Raw genomic sequence first — 22,571 nt, forward strand, 5'->3', positions numbered from 1 at the left:
CCCATCAAAACAGGCTGTACCCAAGGGGTTGGAGATTTAGCTCGGTGGTAGAGCGCTTGCCTAGCAAGCGCAAGGCCCTGGGTTCCGTCCCCAGCTCCGAAAAAAAAAAAAAAGAAAAAAAGAAAAAAACAGGCTGTACCCTAAAATCTTTCCTAATGTGTCCTTTTTAGCTCATGCTGCCACTGAGAAAGCCTCTTCACATGGCTATGTGCGTGCCCAGACCTATCTCTCCCAAACTCTAAGTCTCACACCCACTGAGCCTCCTGGGGCAGCCCCGTCCTCCTGCCCATGCCCTTTGGGTGGCCCATAGGAGACATACGTGAACACCCTCCCTCCCAAGGAGCCGAAGCAGCACGAGCCCCAGCAGCTGCACACCCACCAAGCTCTGCTTCTCCCAAAGCCCCCTCAGCTCTGTTGGGGAAGGAGTGCCTCCACACTTTGTCTGAAGGGCCCTCCCTGCAGGTGCGTGGGGTGTGGCTTGTCTCTGCCGGGTCGCATGCCCTTAATATCTCTCTTACATCGCATTTTGCAGCCTGCTTTGCACTTACTTATTCATGCATTTAGAAATGAAGTGAGGAGTATGGATGTCAGGCGCTGGCTGTAAAGCGCTGAGGCTAAGTCAGTGTTTACTCCAGCGCTCACTCTCCCCACAGAAGCTTAAAGAAAGGACTTTCTCACTAAGTAACAGTGTAGAGCAAGTGTCTTCTTGGTGACAAATTAGCATGCCGCTAAGCGTGGATCCACTGAAACATTTTGTTCTCTTTTTATTAAAATTTTATTTTTAAAATTGTGTGTACATATGGCTGTCTATGGGGTGGGGCTGTGCATGAGTGTACGCACCCAAGGAGGCCAGAAGAGGGCGCTGGATCTCCAGGAGCTGAAATTACATTGCTAATAGGTGCTAAGAACCAAACCCAGTTCCTCTGGAAGAGCTGGACCTGCTCTTCACTGCTGGGCTATCTCATCCTCTAATAAGCCATAAGCCGGGGACACTTCACTCTCTACACGGTCTGTCGTGTGAAACGTCTCTGAGAGACTTCCTCCAGTCCTTACTTTGGTTTTATTTCTGAGACACGGTCTTGCTATGCAATCTTGGCTGGCCTGGTCTAAAACTCCTTGTATAGCCCAGGCTGGCCACAGACTTGCAGCAGTACTGTATCTGCCACCAAAATGCTAAGGAACCCTTTAGCGTGAAGAGTTTTCTGCCACTGCATGCTCTGGAGCAACCTGTGGATTGCAGTCGCGTTCCTCATGAATGGAGGTGAGATTGCCCTCAGTAAGTTGCTGAAGCTACAGATGTGTGGTCTGTGACATGGGTCAGCACTCCTATGATCAGCCGTTTTCCCAAACCTGAGTGTGCTCGACACTAACTTTATTTCTCATGTCGTAATCTTCTCTTTGCTGCCCTTTCGTTGTCTTGGCCAGTTTGTTCTCTCCCTTACTTTATGTGTACTGTATACTTCCACTGAGCTACACGCCCAGACGCCCTTTCTTTTAATTATCCGATTCCATAGGAAACCAATGTTGGTTTATTCCTAGGAAACAAGGAAGCTTATCATGGGAAACAGGGTTTCTCTGTGTAGTCCTGGCTGTCTTGGGACTCATTCTGTAGACCAGACGAGTCTCAACTCCGAGATCTTCCTGCCTCTGCCTCCCAAGTGCTGGGGTTAAAGGGGTACTACCACTATAGGGGTTCAGACGCTGGAACGAAACAGCTGAGGTGCATATTTTACATCCCAAAGCAGACCAGGCCTCCAGGTTCTCCCATCATCCCTCAGTCCCTACCTGGCATACTCCACTCCTAACCCTAACTTTCCAGCCCAGGAGCTGCGGTGCCCTTCCCCCAGAGACTCTTCTATATAATCCAGACATTTTGGTTTCTTCTCTCTTCTCCTTTCTGTCTCTCCCTGCCTCTCCTCTGTCTCCCTCCCCAAGATGACTTCCCTGGCCTCCTTCCTTGGGGCCAGTGAATTTGCCCACCCAAGTGCAGCTTCCCAATAAACCTGCTTTTATATAAATCTGCATGAACTGGCTCCTTTTCACTGGTGCAAAAGTAACTTATCAAGCAGCATCCAACATTTAAACTTCTTTATAATCTAGGCTGCTGGGTCTGCTGGAATGTCAACTGTACAGAGGCTGGGTCCCTACTTTGTTCAGATAGATCCCAGGAGCCTGAAGTGGGAATAATTCCATGGAGGCTCAGCTGTAGGCTCTGAGTAAGTATTTGATGAATGAGTAAAAAAATACGACCTCAAAATCATATTTTCTTATTTTAAAAAAGGGGAAAGTCAACAGTCTGGAAAGTTGTTTATGATAAAAGTGGGAAACCACCAAATTAATCAAATTACTTCTTTAAAATCTGACCCATCAGCTTAGAATACCAATGTCCACACTGACCTTCAAAGCCAGTGGTGGGAATTCTTTGTGCTTGAAGAAGTTCTCGCTAATGAGGTTCCTGCCTAGCATTTTCTAGTAAATAAAGCAGTTGCTGCTGCTCTCTGACCTACCACTTCCCCTCTGGGCAATCGCCAGGCTGATGTGCAGAAACTAAGTTGGAAGTGCTTTAGTTCCTGCAGTAAGTGGCCAAAGTAGTTTCTTTTCTCATTTCTTTCTTTTACTCAGTGCTCTAAAAATAACAATTCCTCACCACACTGACAAGCCCACAGCCAAATGGAATATTATGGTGAGGCTTGCAAATTCCCAAAGAGAGTTCTCTAGCAGACTGTGGGAAGAATATCTGTGAGCCGTGATCCAACTACTGAAAGGTTTCTTTTGTGTCTCATTGCACAGGATTGCCTTCTGAGCCTACCCCATCCCACATATATGCAGCGTGTGCGTGAGTACAGGATGGACAGACAGACAGACAGACAGACAGACAGACACACACACACACACACACACACACACACACACACACACACACACACATCCTATCAACTGGCTGTGAAGGCGAGCCCCTGTATTTTCAATTGGTCATTGCTGCGCACATAGCACAAGCTGCTTGTTGCTTCCTCACCTGCCCAAAAAGATGATTCTCTGAGATTACGTTAAAAAGCAATCTGCCTGTTGGGGAGCTCACAGTAGCCCTCGGTCTGGCCAAAGGGCAGCACACGAGATGGACAAATACAGTTCTGCCGCTGATTGGTTCACAGTGAATAAGCTGTGGTACCTCGCCCACTATGCTAATAGCTTTTGTCTACCCTAGCGGCTGATGCTGGGTGTGGGCAGAAGGATTTAGCAGAACAGGAGCAAGGTGGGAGATAGAACAGAGAGCCATAGCCATGTGGAGAGACACAGTGGCAGGGAAGTGGGCTTGAGCCTAGATGGGTAGCTGAGCCTCCTTGTCTTTTTTTTTTTTTAAGATTTATTTATTTATTATATATAAGTACACTGTAGTTGTCTTCAGACACCCCAGACGAGGGCATCAGATCCCATTACAGATGGTCATAAGCCACCATGTCGTTGCTGGGAATTGAACTCAGGACCTCTGGAAGAGCAGACAGTTCTCTTAACCACTGAGCCATCTCTCCAGCTCCTGAGCCTCCTTGTCTTTATTATTAAATCCCAAGCAAGCCCCACCAAGAACCCCCACAACACACACACACATACACACACACACACACACACACACACACACACACACACACAAGCCTTGGAAAAGAAATGAAATGCAATCACTTATGAACAGAGAAGAATAAGGAACTACTCTTTTTCGTTTGGTTTTTGAAAACAGGATTTCTGTGTAACAGCCCTGGCTGTCCTAGAACTTGCTTTGTCAACCAGGCTGGCCTTGAACTCACAGAGATCCTCTTGCCTCTGCTTCCCAAGTGCTGGGATTAAAGATGTGCACCATCATACCTGGCAGAACAACTCGTTTCTAATTAGCATTTACAAAGTACCTCCTATATACGTGATATATGCTAATATGCATGAAGCTCTCACAGGGAATTACACAAATTGATGTAGAAGGAAACTTGAGAAGAGGTCTCAGTAGCCTGGGCTTTAGGTCTAGTTTTCCTATCACCAAATAGAACGTTGAAGGAAAATTCCAACTAATTGAATAGACTTCACTTAGCACATCTTGGGTCCTGAGAAGAATGGGACAAATAAAATATTGCCCATATCTAGTGTGATAAAGGGTCATGAAGGGATCGGAGAGATGGCTCAGCGGTTAAGAGCCCTGGCTGCTTTTCCAGAGGTCCTGGGTTCAATTCCCAGCACCCACAGGATGGCTCACAATCATTTGTAACTCCTGTCCCAGGAAACCCAATGCTCTCTTCTGGACTCTGTGGATACCAGGCATACATGTAGGCAAAACACTCATTGCTGGGAATTGAACTCAGGAACTCTGGAAGAGCAGCCAGTGCTCTTAATCGCTGAGCCATCTCTCCAGCCTCCTGCTGTGGGAGTTTGTTTGTTTGTTTGTTTGTTTATTTTTTGAGACAGTTTCTCCATGTAGCCCTGGCTGTTTTGGAAATGCTCATATATTTCAGCCTGACCACAGTTTCCCCTCCCTCTTCTCCTAGTCCCTTCAAAAAATAAAATAAAAAAAGCTAATGTCCCAGAAATATCAATGGGGCACAGCATAACAAGTCACAATAAGACTAGGCACAAACCTTATCAAGGCTGGACAAGGCTACCCAGTAGGGTAAAAAGACTCCAAGATTCAGAGACACCCCACTCCCACTGTTAGAACACCAAGCTACACAACCATAACACGTATGCAGAGGGCCTGACTCAGACCCATGCAGGGTCCGTGATTGTCACATCAGTCTTTGGAGCCCCTATAAGCCCTGCGTAGTTGATTCTGTGGGCCGTGTTCTTGTGGTATCCTTGATCCCTCTGGCTCCTATGATTCCTCATCTCCCTCTTCCATGGGGTTTCCCCAAACTAAACTTTTTTTTTTCTTTTTTTTCGGAGCTGGGGACCGAACCCAGGGCCTTATGCTTGCTAGGCAAGCGCTCTACCACTGAGCTAAATCCCCAACCCCAGACTTTTTTAAATAAATATTTTAAATGTTAATTTCATTACATGTTGGCCCTAAGCACCTGCCTTTTTAATATTCCATATGGTGAAATTGGATGACTTGTGTGCATACAAAAGAAAGAGGACAGTTAGCTCCAAGAAAAGTACTTTCAGGATGGAGTTTGCAGCTGAAATGACTGTTTTTCCCCTACAGAATATTATATTTACTTGAAATGAAAAGGTGATTAACAATTTACAAAAATAAAGCTAGTCACTTCCAGAAAAAGCCACCAATATTTATTGTCAATGATAATATTTGAGCTTTTGAAAGGAAGAATTCCAAAAAGCTTGCATCGCTCTGAAGTGGGAACTTCTGCTTTCTCCGGGAAGTCAGTTATGTCAAAGGATGTTTTCCTGAAGCAGACATAGGTGAAAGGATGCCTAGTGTTATGGACCCAATGATGTGGACAACACTGGGTGGTATTGGTATGCCTTACCATTCATTAATGGTCATCATTTGTAGTGGCGTCATAGAAAGAAACGCACCAAAAAACTTCTGGTGGTGTTCTGGGGGCTTCCTGCTGCTTCCATGGACTCACAAGGTGTTTTGCTAAGACAGGCTGATGTGGTATTTTGCTGAGGCAAGACTGGTGGAAACCACAGGGGCTTGTTTGCAAAGCTAGCTTGGCAACGCTTCTTGGTCTCTCGTCTTCCTTCATGTTCATCTTCACTTCGTTGAGAGAGGGTTGGTAGAGAACTTCTCCTGGCATCCCTACCGGTCCTGGTGGCTCCTGCTGACTCATGCTGATTCAGCTGAGGCCTGGCTGTTCCTGCTAGGTGGTGCCACCACTGCTGCTATCCCGACACTACTTTACTGGGTTCCTGGTGTATCTGTGAAGTGTTCGTCAGTGGATCGAGCTGGCTGACCTGCGAACTGACCTGCTGATTTCCCGACAAAGCAGATGGGATCTGCTCCAAAGACTCATTTCTAAACAGGTCCACTTCCCCATATCCTAACCTTTCTCCTCCACTACCTCTGGTGGGCAGCGTGCTACAGGGGAAGTTAAAGCATTTAAGAATGATTATTGAAAGCAGAGGTTGAAAAACCAAAGACAACATCTCTCTTTGTAAACTTGCTTTCCAATATTTAAGGACATTTCTGATCAGATGAATGATAATATTAACACATGTGATTCTCAAATATTATGAAAATAAGTAGCTCTGAGAAAATCTGCACTACTTGGGGAACTAGTATTTTATAAACTGTCAATATATCATGCTGGAAAATCATGTGAGTAAATGTCCACCCCAAAGTACAAGTATTCAGAGGTCTTGTGACAGAAGTCTGTAATTCCAGCTAGGCAGGAGAGGCTCACAAGCTGTAGACCACCCTGGGCCATTTAGACTCTGTTTCAAAGTAGCTCATACTTTTTTTTTCTTTCTTTCTTTTTCTTTTTTTCGGAGCTGGGGACTGAACCCAGGGCCTTGCGGTTGCTAGGCAAGCACTCTACCACTGAGCTAAATCCCCAACCCTGTAGCTCATACTTTTAATCCCAGCACTCTCAGACAGACAGACAGACAGGCAGGCAGGCAGGCAGGCAGACAGACAGACAGGCAAGCAGACAGACAGGCAGGCAGGCAGGCAGACAGACAGACAGACGGACGGATGGACGGACGGACGGACGGACGGATGCAGAGAAGGCCCAGGCAAGATGGCTCAGCAGGTAAAGGTACTTGCGTGTTGCCAGCCTGGGAACTTGAACTTGAACCTTGGAACCCACACATGGAAGGTGTGAACCCTGACTCCCCAGCTTGTCTTCTGGGACAAGTGCCATGGTGAGCGTGTACCACTAAATAAATAGTAAAATTTTAAAAAGATTAAAAAGCATAGAGGCCTTGGAATGTAGTGATAAAGCCATGTTCTACACTTGATCTTAGCCAAAGGGCCGAGAAGCGATTAAAGCCATGTTCTACTTTAAACCCTAATACTACACACACACACATACACACACACACCACACACCGGTGACACACCACATACATACACACACACACACACACACACACACGCATGCACAGATGCACGTGCACACACACACACAAAAGCCCACAAAGTACAAGTATTGTACGGAAATAGAATATAAAATACTGAGCTTTTCCCCTGTCACCGCCAAGTTGGCGAAGGCAGAATCTCGGGAGCGCTCAAGTTGAGGCGTCACCAGTATCCCACCGCCATGGCTGAGGAAGGCATAGCGCCTGGAGCTGTAATGGACGTCAACACTGCTCTACTAGAAGTGTTGAAGACCGCCCTCATCCATGATGGCCTAGCACATGGCGTACACGAAGCTGCCAAAGCCTTAGACAAGCGCCAAGCCCTTCTCTGTGTGCTTGCATCCGACTGTGACAAGGCCGTGTATGTCAAGTGCGTGGAGGCGCTTTGTGCTGAGCACGAAATCAACCTGATAAAGGTTGGTGACAACAAGGAACCAGGGGAATGGGTAGGCCTCTGTAAAATCGATCGAGAGGGGAAGCCACGGAAAGCGGGTGGTTGTAGTTGCCTAGTGACTAAGGACGATGGCAAAGAATCTCAGGCCAATGACGTCATCGAGGAGTACTCAGATGCAAGCAATGAATAAATAAAATTTTGGCTCATTAAAAAAAAATAATAACTGGGGTTGGGGATTTAGCTCAGTGGTAGAGCGCTTGCCTAGCAAGCGCAAGGCCCTGGGTTCAGTCCCCAGCTCTGAAAAAAAGAAAAAAAAGTAACTGACATAACTTTGAAACGTGCAATTAACCTTTCAAAAACTGCCACTTATGTCAAGGAAGAATCCCTATAGTTATCCGAAGAGGTTAAAAATTCTCTTATGTTTCCAATTATGTGTCTATATGAGGTCATACTTTCATTATATAATTCAACCAAAACCATACACCACAGGCAGAAGAGATGGCTCAGCGGTTAAGAGCACTTGTCGCTCTTGCAGAGGACCAGGGTCTGGTTTCCACAGAGTAGCTCGCAACTGTCTGCAACTCCAATGAGAAGGGACCTGACACCCTCTTCTGACCTCTGCAGGCACCAGATGTGCTGTGGATGCACTCGTATATACTCAAGCAAAACCTTTCATACACAAAAAGTAACAAATATATCTCCAAAAATTTCAAATATTAAATTGTTTAAAAACACCATACACGGGGTTGGGGATTTAGCTCAGTGGTAGAGCGCTTGCCTAGGAAGCGCAAGGCCCTGGGTTCGGTCCCCAGCTCCGAAAAAAAAAAAGAACCAACAACAAAAAAACAAAACAAAACACCATACACCACCCTTGAAGGGGAGAAATACAGTTGTTTTCTGGGAGCTAAACATTAGAGAGATTTGGGGGAAGTTGTTTTTTTTTTTTTTTTAAGATTTATTTATTATGTACACAGAGTCCCACCTGCATGTACACGTGCAGGCCAGAGGAGGGCACCAGATCTCATTACAGATGGTTATGAGCCACCATGTGGTTGCTGGGAATTGAACTCATGAACTCTGGAAGAGCAGACAGTGCTCTTAACCTTTGAGCCATCTCTCGAGCCCCTTGGGGGAAGGTTTTAAATAATACTCTTCTTGCTGAAATTTTGCTTTGAAAGTTTCTGTTTTTATTTACATATTTATACTACCAATCCTGAGTAGTGTCTCACAGCTATAATCTCAGCACTGTAGTAGTGGAGGCAGGAGGACATCAAGTTTGAGGCCAGCCTGAGCTACATGGCGAGACCTTGTCTCAGAAAAGGAAGAACTGCTGTGCTCAGCCGTAGTCTCTGCTTAGCACAGGCAAGGCACTGAATTTGTTACTTGGTGCCGGAAGTAAGTTTCTTCATAATGTTTTATCATTTTTTTTCTTTTTTTCTTTTTTTCAGAGTTGGGGACCGAACCCAGGGCCTTGCGCTTGCTAGGCAAGCACTCTACCACTGAGCTAAATCCCCAACCCCCATTTTTTTCCTTTAGGATGAATTAATAGTTTTTTAAATTCCTCACTTCGAACATTTCACGTGTTAGATATAGACCACACAGATAGGAGTTCTTTGTGATAAATGTGAAAAACAATAGAACTTTTGTGGAAAATGACAATAGGACTCTATCATTTTTTAAGTGTAAAGAGTCCAAGGACCAGTAAAGTTTGAGAATTGCTGCCCTCAAGGAATAATTTAAAGCGAACATAAACATGTAGTTTTTTTTTTTTTTAAGATTTATTTATTACGTATACAGCATCCTGCCTGCAAGTACACCTATACACCCGAAGAGGGCACCAGATTTTGTTACAGATAGTTGTGAGCTACCATGTGGTTGCTGGGAATTGAACTCAGGACCTCTGGAAGAGCAGTCAGTGCTCTTAACCTCTGAGCCATCTCTCCAGCCCCTATAAACATGTAGTCTTTCAACTACTTTACCCCCACAAGAAGAGAAATCCCTCTAGTTGTCTAGTTCCCTAAAAATCCACTAGTTTAAACATGGACACTTAATGTGGACGTTATGAACCCACAAGATGACTCTCACAAAGCCTGATAACAATAGATAAATAAATGTAATTCAGAAAAGAATAAATGAAATGGGTGAGTGGCCTGTGTAATCCCAGCAGGGGAGAAGAGGAAGGAGGGTTAGTTCAAGGATAGCCTCAGCCTCACACTGAGTTCAAGGCTAGCCAAGATGCATAGCAAGATCCTCTCTTAGCGGATCAACACCCACAAAGCCAGTTCTTATCAAAGCCACCAGAGCTCAGCAAAAGGAGCTGCCTGCCCAGAATTTCAAGGTCCTGGATTTGGTTCTCTAGCAAGCTAAAAACGAAACAAAACAAAACAGCACGTTGTGGGGTCCAGCCAGATGGCTCAGTGGATTAAGGCGCTTGCTGCAGAGCCTGGTGACCTGCATTGGATCCCTGGAATCCACACGGTGGGAGGACAGTATTCTCTGATGTCTACACGTGCCTCACGGCTGAAGCACTCACCCACAAGAAATGATTTTTTTTTAAAGTGTCTATTTCCCGAGAGTTCTTCGCCTGAGCTCAGAGAGAATCTTCCTGAGACAGGAATGAATAGTAAGATATTAGACCTCCTCTGGCCAGATCAACACTCCTGCATTCCCTTCCCTATCAAGTATAACTGTGCTATAGTCGAGTTTAAATGAATGCTAACTCGTCACCAGTGTAAGGAGCTGCAGTGGTGTTCGTGCAGATGTGAACGTCAGGGTTTTTTTTGTTTGTTTGTTTTGTTTTTTAGCAAGATCTCAACTGAGCTCTTTTTTGTTTGTTTGGTTGTGTTTCAAAGTGTTTATTATTTTTAATTTTTTCTGTAGCCCTGGATGCCCTGGAACTCACTCTGTAGACCAGGCTGGCCTCGAACTCAGAGATCTGCCTGCCTCTGCCTCCTGAGTGCTAGGATTAAAGGCTTGTGTCACCACTGCCGCCCTACTTCAAAGTGTTTATTGACCATAAAATACCATTACCTCATGTTAACCTTCCAGGCAAACTAGAAAATCTATTTTACTTGATTTTTACTTATTTATTTATTTACTTGATTTTACCTTACTTGATTTTATGCATGGAAGTTTTGCCTGCATGTATGTCTGTGTATCACATGCATGCCTGGTGCCCTTGGAGGCCAGAAAAAGGAATCAGATCCCCTGAAACAGGGGTTACAAATGGTTTTAAGCCACCATGTGGGTGCTGGAAACCAATACCAGGTGCTCTGGAAGAACAAAAAGTGCTCTTAACCATTGAGCTATCTCCCTGTTTCTTAGAAAGAAAAAAAAAAATCTTAGATACCTTTCAGAGTAGAGCACTATGAGGCCAAAGGAAAGTCACCCTAGTAGGAAAGAAAGCTCTGAAGTTGAGACAAACAATGGCCAGTGGATAATGACAACAACTGAAAAGAAAATTATACAGATTTAAGGTTTAAAAATATAAAATATAAAGAATAAGCTCCAAAAGCCACAGACTCAGGGCTAAGCCCTGCCGCCGGGAATAACAGGCTATAAAGATTAAAAAAAAAAAAAAGGAATACAGGAACCAGCCCAGGGTATCGGAACTGATTCATGGGCCATCCGGCAAGAAGACATCCCCCCAGTTTACTCAGGGTCATACTTTAACCAGATGTCCTCCAGACCCTGATAAACCCCTGACTTCTAGCACTTACTCTTCTGCTTTGTTCTCACTGCTATGTTTGAATGAGCCAATTGTGTGTAACGCCAGAACCCCTAGCTTTCCCTATATAAACCCCTGACTTTTGAGTTTCAGGGTCGACTCCTCTGTCTCCTGAGTGAGATATGTGTCATCCCCAGAGCTCTGGTTCCTCAAATACACCTCTTGTTTATTACATCAAGATTGGTTTCTCGTGAGTTCTTGGGGGTTGCGTCATCTCGAGATTTGAGTGGGGGTCTCCCCACTCTGGGGGTCTTTCACAACAACAACAACAACAATTAATAAAAACAGACAAAACTTGTCCTATTATGTTCATCAGCTCAACAATTTCTGATCAAATAAGCAATCACTCAAAATAGTTTGAGCCAAGGGCATGGCTCAAACAAAGGCCCAGGTCATGCTCAGGCTGTGAAACTTCAGTTTGGACTCATGTTCCCTTAAAGTTGTCATGGTTGTGACCTTCCCACTCCTACTTTTGAGACAGGTCTTATTTAGCCCAGCCTCCCTCGGCCTTCTAGTGCCGGGATCACAGACACGCAATAGCACGCACCACCATACTCAAAGCCATTATATGCCAATGTGAAGACAGGACTGTAGAACCTGGGCTGCAGACGCCATGGGGCTTTGTTTCCTCCTGAGCTGTTTGAGTTAAGAGGCTATAAAAAAAGAGTGCTTTGGGGCTGGAAAGATGGCTAAGAGCACTGACTGATGCCCTCTTCTGCTGTGTCTGAAGACAGCAACAGTGTATACATAAATTTTTAAACATTTTTTCTTACATTCATGTTCCTCCCTTTAACCTACCCTACAAGCTGTTGGAATATGAATTCTCTTCCATCTGACGCCCTCAGGTACCCTTCCCTCACCCCCTCTCCCTCCCCCTCCCCCTCCCTTCTCCCTTCCCTCCCCTCCCTCCCCCCCTTCCTGCTTGATTTCTGTGACCTTGTTGCCATTTGTTGAACTCGAGGACTCAAGGGGGAAGAGGGGGTGTCTTTCTCTCTTGGGATTTGTTTGTTTTTTGCTCTTTGTTTTTCTATTTTATGGTTGTTTTTTTTAAATGATTTTATGTCTATGAGTACACTGTAGCTGTCTTCAGACACACCAGAAGAGGGCGTCAGATCCCATTACAGATGGTTGTGAGCCACCATGTAGTTGCTGGGAATTGAACTCAGGACCTCTGGAACAGCAGTTCAGTGCTCTTATCCACTGAGCCATCTCTCCAGCCCTTGTTCTTTGTTTTTCGAGGCAGAATTTCCCTCTGTATAATCCTGGTTGTTGTTTGTTTTTTGAGAGAGTTTCCCTGTGTAACCCTGGCTGTCCTGGAACTCATGCTGTAGACCAGGCTGGCCTCGAACTCACAGAAATCCACCTGCTTCTGCCTCCCAAGTGCTGGGATTAAAGGCATGTGCCACCACCGGCAGGATCTTTGCACTTGTTGTCTAGGCAGCTTGGAAGGCTCTTTCCCAAGGCTCAACCTGCTTAACTCTCTTCAAACCATTAAGTGCCATCAGAGATGAATTTATTGTTTGATGGCTAAAGTTTGATACAATCAGGCATCTTACACACTGGAAGCCTACCCAACCACTGACCTGCAAAGGAATTTGGTAGGGAGTTTTTGTTGTTGTTCTTGTTATTTGTTTGTTTGTTTGGTGCAGGCCTTTAATTCCAGCTCTCCCGAGGCAGAGGCAGGGGGAATCTCAGCAGGTGGATCTCTGTGAGTTCGAGGCCAGCCAGGTCTACAGAGTGAGTTTCAGGACAGCCAGGGCTACACAGAGAAACCCTGTCTTGAAAAATCAAAAAACAAAATAAAAAGCACTGATACTCAAAATTTGCACCTTGAGACTGAGGTTTAAAATGGCAACTCCCAACGGAGGAAATTGAAGGGGACACTCAGCGAGCACTGGATAGCAATATAGAAACTCCATACCACAGTTCACGGGCTGCTTGGTTTCCAACACGCTCAGCACCGCCAAGAGCAGGAGCGTCTCTGCTCTGTGCCATCTATTACTCGGCACTCGTTCCTCCTTCCTGAGTCGGCACGTCATATCGAACCGCTCGGCCACCGCGCGCCTGCGCCTTTGGCTTGTCAGCCGGAGGCAGCGTGGGGAGCGCTGGGAGCGGCTACGGCGTGCGGGGAGCTGAGGTAAAGCCGGGGCTAGTACGGTACCAGGCGGTGCACGAGCTGGCTAAGCAAGGTGAGCGGCACGCGGGTGCGGAGAGCCGGGTTCGTGTGAGGGAGGCCAGGTCGCTGAACAGGGCCCGAGTGGGCAGACGGGGAAATCATCAAAGCGAGTCCCTGCCGGCCCCAGCCATAGAGCCATGTGTCCCAATTGGGGAACTGGAGAATCCAAGCCACCTTGTGCAACAGATGGAAAAACAGTTTCGGGGAGGGACGGTTCTGCTCGAAGTCACACCAAGTGAGCACTGACTCCCTTGGTGCCTTGCTGACATGCTTTCCACATTATTCATCCCACATTTGTTTGGGCTCAAGGCAGGGACTAAATGGGATACAGTAAGGCTCTTTAGGCAGCGCTCAAGGGTTTAGCAAACCAAAAACAATGCAGTGGTCGATCTTACCATTTTGAACTGGAGACGGCAATTTACGCTGTGGGGAAGGCATGACTGAGACTTTGTAAACGCCTCCTATAAAACTTGGAGGCTGATGAGACTCACCGGCTTGATATCGGCAGTCAGTCACTACGGAAAAGTTGAGACTTTTGAGTCTGTTTAGCCTTACGATTGATTGGTTAGGTTCCTAAGTATTCTTGTTTCTTAGGTTGTGGGGTTGGTTTGTTTGTTTACCCAGAGATTGAGAACAGGAACTTTAGGTTCTAGTCACCTGGGTTTTAAATGCCCCCTTTTGAGCTTAACACTAATGTTGGGCTGCTGTGAGGTTCACAGATGCTCATTCCACACATAGTACCTGGCATCTGACTGGGAGTATCCTGACAACAACTTCAAGGAACTCAGTCTTAATAGGCATTTAAATGAATGCCTGCAATGAAGCCTATAAAGGCTGATGCAATCTGTACAAAGTATAGTAGAAGCCACTAGTGAAAGAAGTCCCATCATTGGTGTGCAGGGTTAGTTGTAGTATCATGCTATGGAAGATGAATTTTGAGCTGAGTTTTTTAAGAGTTTGGTTACTTGGCCCAGGAGAAATCCAATCTAATGCAGGAGTCCCAGTAAACCTGCAGTCCCAGCTAATAAGGTGATAGGATGGAAATCACTTGAGCCCAGAAAGTTAATACACACTTTATAATCAGGTGTTAGTACTAGACTCACAAGCATCAATATGGAGACCTCTAGAGGAGTCTGGAACCACCAGGTTGCGTGTACTGATCTGTAGTGGGGTCACATCTAGGAAAGGCCATCACACTAGCTGAGACAGCATAGTAGTACCTATCCACTTCAAAAGGACCTATAGGAGGCTGGAAAGATGCCTCGGTGGTTAAAAGCACTGGATGTTCTTCCAAAGGACCCAGGTTCAATTCTCAGCACCTACACGGTGGCTTATAACCATCTATAACTCCACTTACAGGGGATCTGACTCCATACATGCACTCAACATAACACACACATAAAATTTTTTTTTTTTTAAAGATTTATTCACTTATGAGTACACTGTAGTTGTCTTCAAACACACCAGAAGAGGGCATCAGATTTCATTACAGATGGTTGTGAGCCACCATGTGGTTGCTGGGATTTGAACTCAGGACCTCTGGAAGAGCAGTCAGTGCTCTTAACCGCTGAGCCATCTCTCCAGCCCTTTTTTTTTTTTTTTTTTAAAGATTTATTTATTTATTATATATGAGTACACTGTAACTGTCTTCAGACAGACCAGAAGAGGGCATCAGATCCCATTACAGATGGTTGTGAGCCACCATGTGGTTGCTGGGATTTGAACTCAGGACCTCTGGAAGAGCAGTCAGTGCTCTTAACCACTGAGCCATCTCTCCAGCCCATAAAATTTTTTTTAAAAAATTATTTTTTACAAGAGAGATATATAGACCCAGAGTTATAGAACAGTATAGTTCAATTGGTATAGTGGGGTTTCCATGATCTAGCATCTGTCCAATAATATGAAACATGTATATAGTGCTTGTTATAGGATGAACATTATTTTGCGTGTTTTATGTAGAATTACTTTTTTATTCCTGTGTACGGAATATAACCTAAGTCCTCGTACATACTAGACAAGTGAGCCCTCATTTAATCCCAGCAGCTTAGTGAATGTGGACATGTGTTTCCTAAATGCATAACTACAGCATGCTCGGTCAGTATATGTATTTTTTCAGGGCTGGTCATTTGATAATGGATAACCAATTGATGTTCAGTTTCACTTGCTCTCAGCATTTCTTAGTTGCCTGTAATTTTTTGCTTAGGGTTAAGGCCTTGTAAGCTTTCTCTCTCAGATGTTAAGTTGTCTGTTACTATTATCCTTGTTCAGTCTTGTTTAGGGAGCCATGTTGGTGACACTTCATGGTTGTATAGTCTCTGGCATATCTAGGAGACAAACCCATGGCAAACATTCCTGTCCCTCTGTCTTTCTGCACTCTTATGATCACCGAGCCTTAGCTGCAGGACCTTCTTACAGGTATTAGGTGGAACGGGGCTCCACAACTCTTTCTTTTGATCAGTTGTGATCTGTAATGGTCTGATCTTTTGCAAAGGGATGTTTCCTTTGCAACATGAGAACTGCAATTCCCCAGCTAGTGTTTTTGAGATGGGGGTCTCTCGATGTAGTTTCGGTTGTGCTGGAATTTACTCTGTGTTGACCAGGTTGGCCTTAAACTCATAGAGATCTGCCTGCCTCTGCTTCCCAAATGCTGGGATTAAATATGCCACCGCACTGGTACTTGGACTTGTCTGATCTTAACTATAAACAACTCAAGGGTGCAGGCCAGATGTTTTTAATTTATATTACTCTGCTTTTACTAGAATTGGAGCTAAAACTCATGTTGGCTAGAGAAGGCGAGAAAGATGATTTTGCTGCAGTTAGGGAGTGTTTCTTACTTTGGTAACTAGAGCAGAAGTGATACATCTGGTATAGGTGGGAAGTGCTCATGTAAATAGAGACAAATCGTACTGTGTGTCATTTGATTTAAGTTACTCTTTCTCCTCCTGTGCTTGCAGATTTGTAAAAATGGAGTTTCAAGCCGTAGTTATGGCCGTCGGTGGGGGATCTCGGATGACAGACTTGACTTCCAGCATTCCCAAGCCTCTGCTTCCAGTTGGAAACAAACCTTTAATTTGGTACCCGCTGAACCTGCTTGAGCGAGTTGGATTTGAAGGTGAGCCGGGGCCAGGATAAATGCATTCATAAACCTTTAGTGTGTTTGATCCCAGTAATTTGCAGCAGTGTGAGAGAGTGAGTGAGAGGGAGAGAGGGAGTGAGTGTGAGTGAGTGTGAGAGTGAGTGTGAGGGAGAGAGGGAATGTGAGGGAGAGAGGGAGTGGGGGGGAGTGAGTGAGTGAGAGACTGTGAGTGAGTGTGAGTGAGAGAGTGAGTGAGTGAGAGAGAGTGAGGGAGAGAGGGAGAGGACAAAGACTTAGCAAACTAGGGCGTGGCTCCGCCCTGCCACTGGGCATGGCCTCCCCAAGAGGATAAGAATGCTTATCCCATGCTGGGCTGTAGGGAAGCACCGAAGTGCCAAGACTCTGGGGGTGAGAAAGTGCAGTCTGAGGTGTGGGAAGCTGGAGCTGGTTCAGGGGTCCCTGGGCCTGCGAGGAGGCTGGGACCAGGGGTTTCTCTGACTCTTGGACATCCAGGTGCAGCTGGAAGTTGTGGAAGAACCAAGAAGGAGTTGGGGGCCTGCAGGCTGGGGACAGCATCTAGCCAGTGGGTAAAGGGAGCTCTGGCTTGTCTGAGCGGTGATTGTCCCTAGCTTGGCGAAGGCAGACTTGGTGGCTGGTGGCGGTTGTGGCTGGGAATGCAGAGGCGCCTTCTACAGAGAATTAAAACCTGCGGCTCTGTAGTCGAATGCTTTCTCCAGCTCTTCATGGTCCATCTCGATGAAGGAGACGGTCCATGGCTCTAAACAGTTTGTTGGTTGTTCATGGTGGAAAATGGATGCATAACATACTGTACGCACTTCTCAGGGTCTGGGCCTCTAGGTGCCTCATTAGCATGGAGAACGATGTTTTGGGCCTACATGACTACAGGACACATTTCTTTATGTGTGGAGTACCACACGTGTTCCAAGTCAGGAATCTGGCAGGGAGTCGGGAGTCGCCTAAGTCTTAGGTGTGTGCCTAACCGAGTCTCTGGGTCTCCGGGTCTCAACATGTTCTGCTTTACCAAACTTCCTGGCATGGCTTACGTCCTACAACTGGACTCTTAAGTTAGGGGCCCAGAAATACCCTTTTGCTATATGGAAAAAGTGAGAACGTAGTGCTAAGCATTGCTGTTAAAGAAGGGGTTCTCCACAGGGAGATGGGTCTTCTCAGAATATCAGGAAGATGAGATTGGGAGTCTCAATGCCTGGTTGTCCGTCCTTGCTGAGAGTCTATGATGTATAAGTAATGTTTAAGCATGAGAGCGAAAGACTGAGAAGACATCTCAGACACAACTTCTAGAACCTTCCTTAAAATCTGGTAGGAAGGGTTTTTGTTCACTCTTCACTTGGGTCAGATTAGATAGACAATGATGGGAAAAGGAATATGAGTCAGGAACAGGTTTGAACAAAGGTTCAGCTGTGGCCATATTGGGTTTGAGATAACATTAAGCAGGATGAATCAGAAGGAATCAAATCAGGGTGCAGGTTCTAGGGTCCAGATGGCCGCAAGAGGGCTCATTCATTGTGAGCGGTTTTCTTAGTTTTACTGTATTTTATGACAGTGAATGCTTTGCCTGTGTGTATGTATGTGCACCAAGTGCATGCCAGGTGCCCAGAGAGATCAGAAGAGGGCATCAGATCCCGTGGGGTTGAAATAACAAATCATTGTAAGCTGCCATGCTGGTAATAGAACCCCAGTCGTCTTCTATAAGAGCACCAAGTGCTCTAAACCCCTGAGCCATCTCTCCCGCTCCTAAGTCCTTAAAAGAAAAGGAAATCTTTCTTCATTTCATATTAAAATTGTATTACATTTTATTGATTTGGGGGTGTAGTGTAGGCATGAGTGTGCAAATGTAGGTCAGAGAACTTCTTCCAGAATTGCTTCTCTCTTTACATTGGGTGGGTTCTTTTAAAGTAGCTTAATTTTGACCTGTGGTGGTGTAAACTTGTAATCTTACCTACCCAGGGGGCTGGGGTAGGAAGATCATGAGTTCAGTGATAGCCTGGAAAACCAAAAGGTCTTTATCTCTGGAGTAAGGGGTCTCCCTTTCCTTGAGTACTTTATGGATCTGCCGTCCGTAACTCTCTGCTTCTTACAGTTTGTGATAGGACTTTAGTTCACATTCACCAGTAGCGTTTTGTCGTATATGTAATATCTACTATGCATATACTTCTTCCTTACTGAGGCTCACTCAGAATTCGTGGGGTGCTGCCTAAGTGTACAAGTTTTATTAATTAATTAGTTAACTTTTTGAAAAAAGTTTGCATATAGTTTAACTACATGTATGTAAGTGCAGTGTGTTCGTGCCTGTTGCTTTCAGAGGCCAGAGGGATTTACTTCTATATGTCTGAGTGGTTTGCCTGAATGTGTAAGTGCACCACATGTACTCCTGTGCCAGAGGGGGTCTGAAGAGGAGCTTGGAGCCCCTGGAATTGGCATTGGGGGTGGTTGTGAATCCTGTGTAGTGCTGAGAACCAAGCCCAGGCCCTCTGCAAGAGCAGCCAAGTGCTTTTTATTTTTCCTCTCCCTCTAGACAACGTGAGACAAGGTTTCTCTGTGTAGCCCTTACTGTCCTAGAAGTCTGTAGACCAGGCTGGCCTCAGATTCAGATACCTGCCTGCCTCTGCCTTGGGTGCTGGGATTAAAGGCCTGGCCACTATTCCCTGGCTGAGCCGCTGGTGCTCTAACCACTAAGCCATCTTCCCAGCCTCTAATTAACTATTGGAAGTTTTGTTTGTTTATATTTTCTTTTTCTTTTCTTTCTTTCTTTTTTTGCCATAGGACGGGTATAGTATAGCGTTTATTTAGGGCATGGGGAGGGGAGTTGAGGGGTAGGTAGTAGAGGCCGGCCATGAGCACGTGGAGAGAGAGGGGTGGAGGGGAATAGGGAGAGAAGGGACAGAGAGGGAAGAGGGTAAGATGTTAAAAGCTATTTATATTTTCAAGACAAAGTCTCTCTATGTAGCATGTCTTTCTGACCTAGAACTCACTATAGACCAGGCTGGTCTTGAACTCAAGAGATTCACTGCCTCTGTCTTCCAAGGAATGGGATTATGACTACAATTACATCTAGAGTAATTCTTATTATTTTCTTTGACAAATCATGCAATTTGTTTATTTTCTTGTTTGTATTTTATGTGCATTCCGTATTGTGCCTGCATGAGGGCGTTGGATCCTGGAGTTATAGACATGAACTGCCTTGTCTGTGCTGGGAATTGAACCTGGGTCACCTGGAAGAGCAGTCAATATTCTTAACTCCTGAGCAATTGCTTTAGCCCCTGAGTAATTAATTTTTTTAAAGATTTATTTTATGTATGTGAGTACACTGTAACTGTCTTAAGACACACCAGCAGAGGACATCAGATCCCATTACAGATGGTTGTGAGCCACCATGTCGTTGCTGGGATTTGAACTCAGGACCTCTGGAAGAGCAGCCAGTGCTCTTAACCACTAAGCTATCTCTTCAGCCCCAATTAATTAATTTTTGAGAGAGGGTTTTAAGCTTGTGTAGTTGAGGATAACATTCGACTTTCATCCTCCTGAATGTATTCGTGAGTTCTGAGATTATAGACGTGTGCCATCAATCTAAATTTTATACAGTGCTGGGCATAGATACCATATAGCACATATAGATACCAACTGAGCTATATCCCCAGTCCTAAATGTAGATTTTTTTTTTTAAGATTTGGTATAGACTTACTTATTTTGTGTGTACCTAAGTATGTGTGTGCGTGCATGTATGCTGTGATTCATGTATGGAGGTCAGTAGTTCTCTCAGTCCACCATACGGGCTCAGGTCATTGGACTCAAGCAAGCGCTCTTAAATTTTACCCCTGCTATTTATATGTTACTCTTCTTTTAGAATAACTAAACTGGGATCCTTAACCCTGCCAGGTAATGCTTTGCCATTGAGCCATCTCTATTTTTTTCCCCTTAAAAATACCAAAACAGGAGCTGGAGAGATGGCTCAGTGGTTAAGAGCACTGACTGCTTGCTCTTCCAGAAGTCCTGAGTTCAAATCCCAGCAACGACATGGTGGCTCAAAACTATCTGTAATGAGATCCGATGCCCTTTTCTGGTGTGTCTGAAGACAGCTACAGTGTTCTCATATGCATAACATAAATAAAATCTTTTTTAAAAAAAATACCAAAACATTAAGAACAAGCTTTCACTGAAGAGCATGTTTCTTTTTTTTTTTTTTTTTTTTTTTGGTTCTTTTTTTTTCCGGAGCTGGGGACCGACCCCAGGGCCTTGCGCTTCCTAGGCAAGCGCTCTACCACTGAGCTAAATCCCCAACCCCCGAAGAGCATGTTTCTAAGGCCAGCCTTGAATTTGTAGTCTTCCCACCTCAGCATCCCAAACTGCTGGGTTTACAGGCCCACACCACTACCTATTAAAAGCTTTGGGAGTGATGGCTTTGTTTTGTTTTGTTGTTTTGAGACAAAGTCTCTCTATATAGATCTGGCTGACCTCGAACTCACCATATAACCTGAGCTGGCCTTGAACTCGGACATTTGCTTGCCTCTGCCTTTTGAGTGCTGGGATTAAATTCATGCACCACCATACCTGGCTGTTTTTGTTTTTTATATTAATGTGTATTGGTGTTTGCTTTTGTGTATGTATATGCACCACATGCACACAGCACCTGCAGAAACCAGAAGAGAGTGTTGGATGCCCTGAAACTGTAGTTACAGGTGACTGTTGGCCCTGATTTGGGTGCTGGGAACCAAACCGAATTCCTCTGTAAGAACAGCAAATGCTCTTAAAAGCAGAACCATCTCTCTGCCCCTGAGGTTCTTACTCTCAGAGTGAGGTTGTTGTAAGAATTAATTGACAGCAGGAATCTACAGCAAGATGAGGGCCAGTGAGCCAGCTTAGGAGGCAAAAGCCACCTGGCAACCTCAGTGCAATCTCTGGAAGTTAGAGGGACGGAAAGAACACCCCAGAGTAGTCCTGGTCTCCACACATATGCAAGCACGCACATGTGAGTGCGTGTACACACACACACACATATCCTTTTTTAATGTAATGATAAGGGTGGAGGATAGGTTTGGGAGGAGTTGAGTGTAAATATCAAAATATACATATGTACAAAGTTATCAAGTTAATGAAATTATTATATGTCGGCGCCAGCACCGACCTGGTACCGAGAATCGGGCGAAAGCCTACGGGATGAAAGAAACACACATACACACACACAGGTTATCGTGTCAAGCCAGGAGAGGAAGAGAGGGAGAGAGAGAGAGAGGAAGAGCGGAAGGAAGAGTGAGAGTGAGAGGAATAGTGAGAGTGAGAGGAATAGTGAGAGTGAGAGGAATAGTGAGAGTCTCCTGTAGCTTTATTCACCACTTATATACCCAAGTCTCCAGGTAGAAAATAACTGGGAAGCACAGTGGGAAACCCTGGCTCATGACTACCTGGCTCGTGACTTCGGTAACAAAAGACCAACTACGAGACCTGAATTAATTAGGGAGAAATCCCAGAAGACCAGCCTAAATCTCAAGGATAAAGGCTGAGGAAGTAAAAGGCAGAAGTAAATTGACCACCACCCAGGTGTGGTCCAGGTGTGTCAGTTCCACATGCATCAGCTGGGCTCAGCAGAGGTCATGCAGTGAAGATATCGGGTGTTTACTACTTGGTCTTTTCTTCCTGTGCCGTAAATACATGGGAGAGGCCTCTGTCCAACAATCCCATGACTTCTTAACTGTGGCCATGCAGTTACAAAGCAGCCAGGCCCAAATCCAATATGGCACTACATCTATATTTAAAACAGAGCTCTCTTCAGTGGAGAGATTGGCATGGTCTCCGTAAGGATGACAGACAACTTTGTGAAGCATTCCATTTTTCTCCTTTCTGCCTTCCAGCACCCCTGGATGAAGGGGTTTTCTAACTCAGTTATCTTGTGAGTTTGTTTTGTTTTCCTGGATGTGGGAGGTAAAGGAGTTGTTTAGAGCACTCCTTCTAGAGCCATCCCTGTCTGGTTTCCCTGTAACTCAGGGTAGATTTTGGTCTCTCTTGTGCTGCACAGAGAAGGAAGTAAGGGGAAATGAGCCTGAAGAGATGAGACATAGACTTCAGCCCAACCGGTTAGGTCTTTAGGAGTCATTTTCTTCCTCCCCTTCTGGGAACTTTAAAGCTGTGAGGTGTGCCAGGCCTGGTC

General features: G+C 45.3%; 2 protein-coding genes across 4 annotated transcripts in view; both read left to right on the forward strand.

Moving 5' to 3' along the window:
* Positions 1–786: 786 nt before the first annotated feature.
* Positions 787–7,608, forward strand: LOC102555307 (40S ribosomal protein S12-like). The gene has a single exon (XM_039111518.2). It carries the CDS (start codon positions 7,200–7,202, stop codon positions 7,599–7,601), a length of 402 nt encoding a protein of 133 aa, XP_038967446.1. The 5' UTR covers positions 787–7,199; the 3' UTR covers positions 7,602–7,608.
* Positions 7,609–13,151: 5,543 nt separating this feature from the next.
* The window catches only part of Eif2b3 (eukaryotic translation initiation factor 2B subunit gamma), a 66,513-nt gene continuing 57,093 nt past the window's right edge, over positions 13,152–22,571 (forward strand). The window contains exons 1-2 of one of the 3 annotated variants that reach the window (XM_006238630.4): positions 13,152–13,275; positions 16,269–16,426. In XM_006238630.4, coding sequence (XP_006238692.1) covers positions 16,279–16,426 — 148 coding nt within the window. In that variant the 5' untranslated portion in view covers positions 13,152–13,275; positions 16,269–16,278. Of the gene's footprint in view, positions 13,550–16,268; positions 16,427–22,571 lie in introns of all 3 variants that reach the window. The other 2 variants (NM_133609.2, XM_063287117.1) reach the window with 2 other exon arrangements.

This window comes from Rattus norvegicus, chromosome 5 (genome assembly GCF_036323735.1).
Source record: "Rattus norvegicus strain BN/NHsdMcwi chromosome 5, GRCr8, whole genome shotgun sequence".
Lineage (NCBI taxonomy): Eukaryota > Metazoa > Chordata > Mammalia > Rodentia > Muridae > Rattus > Rattus norvegicus.

Bases quoted from the DNA above. Each gene is read 5' to 3' on its own strand.
- LOC102555307 (XM_039111518.2), top strand. From the start codon at position 7,200: ATGGCTGAGGAAGGCATAGCGCCTGGAGCTGTAATGGACGTCAACACT.